A 6972-nucleotide genomic window follows, 5' to 3' on the forward strand; every position below is an offset into this window, starting at 1 on the left:
AGAAATCCCCCGTGTTTGCACGTTGATAGAGCTGTAACTGAATGTCCACAGCAGCCAAACACAAGGACCAAGCAAAAGCTTTGACGAACACACGCAGCAAACCAGCCCCACGGAAAGCCCTTGCACAGCCCCAGCTTTTATTCTTATTTTCCCCCATACGGGAGCTGAAACTTCAGCATTCATATCCTTACAGCTATTCTCCATAGATCATAGAATCATAGAATCATAGAATCATTAAGGTTGGAAGAGACCTCCAAGATCATTGAGTCCAACCGTCAACCCAACACCACCATGCCCACTAAACCATGTCCCTAAGCGCCTCATCTACACGTCTTTTAAATACCTCCAGGGATGGGGACTCCACCACTTCCCTGGGCAGCCTGTTCCAATGTTTCACCACTCTTTCAGTAAAGACATTTTTCCTCATGTCCAATCTGAACCTCCCCTGGCGCAACTTGAGGCCATTCGCTCTCGTCCTATCGCCAGTTACTTGGGAGAAGAGACCGACCCCCACCTCGCTACAACCTCCTTTCAGGTAGATGTAGAGAACGATACAAGGACTAGAAGCTTACCTAGGACCAGAAGGAAGCTGGATGCCTACATGATTTCATGATACCATGAACAGGGGTGATAATCAATAATAAAAAAGAACAAATACAAACTTTGCAAAGTAATACCCTCAAAGTGGCATGAAAATTACGGTTTCAAAAATCATATCTGACTGTTTTGTCTAGCTCAAAATGCAGTCGCGGAGAAACTAAAACATGTTTGGAAGGAAAGTGAGTGAAGAAACCAGAGTCTTGTCCTGGTTTCATTTTAAGGATTTAGAAAGTTACAGGATAATCTCCTCAGAGGACAATCACAAAAGAATAGTAATGAAACATTTTCACAAGAAAAATAAGTCCAAGGTGACTGGCTGGCATAAAATAGCTTAAAAAAGAAAGGCAACAAAAACTTCTGAAACAATCAAATGTGTGAAAAATGCACTGCAAAAAAAAAAAAAAAAATCACCTTCTACCCAGTTCTGCAGAAATTCCTGTGGATAACTGAATTGAGGATGAATCTACCAAATGTACAATAGCTTGTGGCAGAAAAGAAAAACAAACAAACAAAAAATCCATGCGTAAAATAATAATTTTTTAAAAGTCATTTATTGTGGTGGCAGGATACCATCTCCTACCTGGGATGGGAAACCAACACCTCTGGCTCAGCTCTTCTTGCCAGACACAGAACGGAAAGCTGTTGGCACTTGGTCCACAGAGAGGGTTAATCCCCGTATACCCGCTACCACGTTGCTTGGCTCTCCTGGGGGAAATCTGGGCCCTTTGAAGGCAACAGGAATGTTGCTGAGCCTCGATGAGTTGTCATGGTGTGGTCCCTTGATAACAGCTTGAGAGGTGGCGATTAAAACTGGTCCCCATCCTCGGTCGCTCACCTCACAACTGTCCGTCAGGATTACAGTTAATAGGACCTAAGTGCTGCTGTGTGGTTCGCATCAATTACGAAACTGTGGGAGATGCCATCGCTGGCACAGGGCAAGAAACCATAAAAGGAAAAATAGCTGTTGTATAAAAGGACCCAGAAGAGCTTGAAATACCCCACCACTTGAGCAACGAGGGCCAAGTCTCAGTGCGTGCAAGCCAGCATTGGCCCAAGGAAGGCAGCAAAGTTGCACATCGCCGAGCGAAAGTCTGGCCCAGAGACGTTCACCACCACCTTGCCAAGAGGCTGCTTCAGTCCAAAGGCAATCACAGATAAGAAATGCCAACAGGAATACTCAGAGAGGCATCACTCCTCACTGCTGCCTGGCGTTTTCCCGGCTCAGGTGCACATAGTTCCAGTGGCACAGGTCCCCTGTGGGTATCTTCTCTGGGCAATGCCAGCAGCAAAGGAGCAAGTACATCCCAAGGGTGGGGGAAAATCCTCTCTTCTTCCATTAGCTTCCCAGTATCAGTGCTGACGTTAGCTGGCGAGGTTCCCACCGCTCCATTTTACATCAATAAAGGCACTGGGTGCTTTTGGATGGGCTTCTTGGTTTCTCCACTGCTTACACAGGAGCTCAGGGAGCCCAGCTCATAGCTCACACAAATCTCATGGAGCCAGTAAGACCCAGGAGCTCAGCCCTCATCAAGCCCTTTCTTCCACCCACTCATCACCCTTCCCTGAAAAGCTATTTTTTGTTGGCCCCACAGCAGTCCAGTTGTCTCACACACATGCACACACCTCCCACCAAACCCAACGCAAAGGCTGTATGTGTGAAGCAAAGGCAGCGGTGAACATGCCATGGGAAGCCCATCCTGCCAGGCTCTGACTCCTCACACGATTGCCTGAAAAGAGACTTTAAAAAAAAAAAAAAAAAAAGCAAACTAAGGTAACAAAGAAAGTGGTGGAGCTTTAGGTTTTCTTTTATAAAAGACAAATCGTTTATTGATTCAGTCCTTTCACTTGCAACCTCTTTGGTAACAGTCATAACACTTCCAGACTGGGAGAACGCAGTGGAAAGGCCCAATTCTGACCTCTCACCACTTTCAGAGCTCAGCAACCCCTGACATGCCTTGGTGAGAGGCCAAAAGCAGGTTTCAAAGCATGGCCAAGGACCTGGCCTCTAGGGACAACACAAAACAGCCTACCGTGACTCGTCTTGCTCATGAATGGCCCAGAGAGCAGCCCCGGCACCCCCAGGCAGAAGATGGCTCGGGATGGGGATGCATGTTGGGCCTTTGGTGCCAAGGCTGACTGTGAGCTGTGCCCTGGAAGGCAGCTTTGATGCACCTCTTGGGACCTCCTGGGCATTGGCCAATGGGGCCCGTCAACAAAGCAAGACTCGCCCGTTCCTGCGGTAGGCAATGACTTGCCCCAGTTGGCCCCATGGTGCACTAACCTGACCATCTCAGCCTCCCCCTCGTCACACCATCCCAAAGAGAGTAACTGCTGTACTTGGAGTTAAAGATAAACATATATTGATTACACATGGTCATAAAAAAAAAAGTAATAATAATAATACATTTCCTAGAACATTACTTAAGACGCTTCCGAAAAGCATCCAAGCTTCCCCTCCCCGCCTTCCCTTATCTATACAGAATAAAGTGCTTCATTTAGTTTGTTCACACTAGTAGAGCCACCGATACACTCTTAACTTGGCATGTTTGGGCAACCGATACTGAATGCCATAAAATAATACAGAGCCGAACATCAGGCATGAGAAACTAGTTTTGAGGCAAGTGCTTGGGGTTTCATTCATTTCCTTTAAGTTCCATGCTACTGAGGTTGTTCTTATTCCTATTTTTTTCCTTTTTTTTAATTATTATTTTCTTCCTTTGCAAGTTCGACCCAACTCCCATCGTGGTTATGTATCACTAGGCAGGGCTGCGTGTGGGGAAGCTCTCTCCGTCCTTGTGAACAAAGGGCGTCTGTCCGTCCATCCTGCCCTCTCGACTTCGGGCAAACCAAGAGTTTAATCAGTGGAGTTGTCTAGCAGCGGATGCTCGTCTCTATTGCACTGTCACAGCTGTTCCCACCCGCCGGCCATCCATCACCTTCCCACCGCGCTGGGGTTATGGCTGTGGTCCAAAGGGCCAGCCATGCCTCAGGGACATTATGAGGCTAACTGGTCTGTGCTACCAGGCTCCTGGGATATATAAACCAAAAATGACCCTCCCCACATGACTCCCTCCCTCCCCAGAGTTCAAATGAAGGGGGAAAAAAAAATTCAAACCCGGAGAGGTCTGGGGTTAGGCGCGTGGGCAGAGTTGTCAGCTGAACGTTGCGTTGCGGCATATTTATGAACTGCGTAATGGAAATCAAGCCCCTCTCCACCCTCGCAGTCTGTCGAAGAAGGGATGTGAGAGATTAAGGTGCAAGAGTTAAACAAAAAAAAATTTAAAAAAATAAAATAAAATAAAATATAAAAAGCTTGAAAACAACGGACCCAACTCCCCCACCTCCTGCCTCGTCTAACCCAACGGGTGCCAACGGGGCTGACTGGGATGGATGCGGGACGAGACACTGCGGGAGCGACTCGTTTGAGCTCTTAGTACATTAATGAAAACCAGACATGAAGAGACACATCGGGGCCGAGCAAGGGTGTAGACAAAAGGGCTCGGAGGCCATGTAGGACTCCTGGGAACTGCCCAGGCCTTGGAGAGGGGAGGGAGCAGCAGGGATCTGGTTCTCCAAAGTGCTGTGTGCATGGTCACATCTCGACGTCTCCAAGTGGCTCTCCGGGCAGGCTCTCGAAGGGCATCGGACGCAGCTGGGATCAGTCGCTGGGCTTTCCACTGGGCTTCTAGCCTCAATGAGGAGCTCTCATCTCGCAGTGACGTCCAAGCGGGACAGGTCCTCACCGGGAAAGGATGAACTGGGACAGGGACAGGGAAAGCCACCTCCAAGTACAAGGGAGCACATGTTGGCGTGGGAGCTTGCTTGGGGGGGAGAAGACTACCAGCCAGGCAGGCTGATAGGCTCCATCACAGAAGATCCTACAGGCAAGGTAAGTCCTCCTCAGGGTGCAGTACTTCCATCCCATGTCAAGGCTGTGTGAGGGGAAAGAAATGCAAGGGAGCCCGAGGGGATGGGGTCTGGGAGGCAGCGGAGGAGGAGACAGCATGGACCACTCTACTGAGGCCCTCCAACACCTCCAAGGGTATCACTGAAGGCTTCTCTAAACCAATCGTCTTCCAGTCTGGGTCATGGTCCCTTCAGAAAGCCAACGGCCCCAAGAGCTGAGTGCCCACATCCCTCACAGGTGTGTGTTTGAGAAGGCTTTGCACCATCCCAATAAGCCCCAGGGTCATGGAGGAGGGAGAGCAGAGAAGCCTTTGGTACCTATCTGAGAAGATCAATATGGCGAGGCAGCTCTGCCATAGCATCCTCCCTTTGCTCAAAGCAGATGGAGATGAGGGTGAGCTCACTGGTACTGATTGCGGTGCTGGGGGTCCACAGGATCCCAGACAACACAAGGATGAAAAGCAATTTGTTGCTCCAACATGCTAACAACCACAAGAGCAGCCAGCTTTCCAAAAGACATCAGGCATGAGGGGCACCACTCAGCAGGAGGGGACATCAGTCACCTAACCCATCACCTCAAACAGCGCTCAGGAGAACAGCGGGTGCTCCCCTGTCCCGTCCCTATCAGGCTAATGCTCCTGCATGTCCCAGGTCAGCAAACCTCCTGAGCACGTGGCTGAATCCTCCCGGCTCTGCAGGGACAGCCTCAACACTGCCCAAGTGCTTTGCTGATTTGGTCCAGGAGATGAAGCACCAAGACTTCTTGCAGAGCCAGACGTGGTTTACTGTCACCAGCACCCTGCTATCACCCAGACTGAGGTGCAAATGGGAAGGGGCTCCTGCAGCCTGCTCAATGTCCTCTCTTCCTTCTTGCCTACCAACAACCTGCTCACCACCTCTGTGACCTGACCCACGTCCGCAGGCATCCACAGTGCTGGCCTTGGGAGCAAGGCATCAGCTGCAATGCAGCTGTGCCACCTTTTGGCCGGCACCTCTCTGCCCGTGCTGGATGCTCTGCAGCCCCTGCAGCGCTCCCAGCTCTCCCTGACCCCAAAGGGGACACTTCCCTAGGCAGGGAGACCACACAGCCACGGTCAGGCCAACACACGACACCCCGGGGCAGAGCACAGCAGCGAGAGACCCAGCTCGGACCCCAGCATCCAACAAAAAGGTAACGGCAAAGCCTTCCTCTTCTCCTCCTCCTCCGCTGGCACAAAACCAGCCTGAATAAGTGAAGCCAAAGACCAGCTCAACTTCAACAAACACAACACGGTCAGAGGAGCGCTAACCAACACCGCGGGGCGTCACCAAACCAACCACAGCCCTCACTGGTCCCCTCTGGTCCCCCCAAGCCAGGGCAGGGCAACAGCTGCCAACCCCATGGGGAGGTAAAGCTTGGGAGAGCGATGCGGGCAACAAGCTGGAGGATGGGACATCATCATCAGGCTGAATGCAGTCTTGCTTTAGCTCTAAACCTTGCAATGGGACCCAACCTGGAGCTCACCCATCAGTCAGGGGTTTATTCAAATTGTTAAGGCACTATTCTGGGCTGATTCTGCCGAGAAACGGCGGTGTCCCACTCCTCTGTCCTGGGCTGCCGCGGAGCCACCCTCCTACCGGTCCTGAGGCCATCTGAGCTCTCCCAGGGACACCTTGCCAGCTCCAGAGCATCCCCAGGAGCCCGGCTCCTGCTGGGATTAGCAGAAAGGGCACACCAGAGCCCAGCTCCCTTAGGGCACCCTAAAAATGAACTGGCAGCGAGCTGCCGATGCCCCGAGATGCAATGCCGGTGTTTGACCAGAGCCCGGCTCCCTTAGGGCACCCTAAAAATGAACTGGCAGCGAGCTGCCGATGCCCCGAGATGCAATGCCGGTGTTTGTGCTTTCACACCTATCGAGGAGGAAAACCTGTCGTGGGGAAGGAAGACACGGCGAGGGCTGCTAATGAGAGCAGGCTGACGGCTTTCCAACGGGGACATCTGCTCGCTCGCCGCGGGCCACCGGGGCCGGCAGACGAGACCGGGGGGGACTCCTCCGCGGTGCCCACCTCTCAACCTCTTGGGAAAAGAGCCTGAATTGAAAGACCAGCTTTACAGTACAGGGATTCAAGCACCACTAGCTAGATTTCGGCTTATGATAAATATTGAACCGCCAGCAGGCATTCATTCGGCTAGCGAGCAGGCATATGACGCCGGCGAGCTCAACCCCGGACGGCGCGGCATCCTGCTCCTCTGAGCCCTGCCAGCATCCCGGCATGAAGATGAAGCCGATGCATGGGAAGATGAAATGGAGAACGACACCTTTTACCTACACCCGGACGGATGGTGGTTTCCCCCCCCGCCAACATCCACACTCCTCAGGGGGGGCTTCCTCCTGCTCCCCCTCTCCGCGGAGATGATGGGTGAGAAAAAGGAAAAAAAAAAAACCAAAACAACCTCAAAACGAGGAGGAAGGGGGGGAGAGAGCA

At 51.7% G+C, this 6972-nt stretch overlaps 1 protein-coding gene across 1 annotated transcript in view; it reads right to left on the minus strand.

Annotated features, from left to right (window-relative positions):
* Positions 1-6620: 6620 nt before the first annotated feature.
* The window catches only part of LOC103924735 (zinc finger protein 652-like), a 1359-nt gene continuing 1007 nt past the window's right edge, over positions 6621-6972 (minus strand). Inside the window, exon 3 of the mRNA XM_009333311.1 lies at positions 6621-6805. Coding sequence (XP_009331586.1) covers positions 6621-6805 — 185 coding nt within the window. The remainder of the gene's footprint in view (positions 6806-6972) is intronic.

This window comes from Pygoscelis adeliae, unplaced genomic scaffold, assembly GCF_000699105.1.
Source record: "Pygoscelis adeliae isolate BGI_AS28 unplaced genomic scaffold, ASM69910v1 Scaffold88, whole genome shotgun sequence".
Lineage (NCBI taxonomy): Eukaryota > Metazoa > Chordata > Aves > Sphenisciformes > Spheniscidae > Pygoscelis > Pygoscelis adeliae.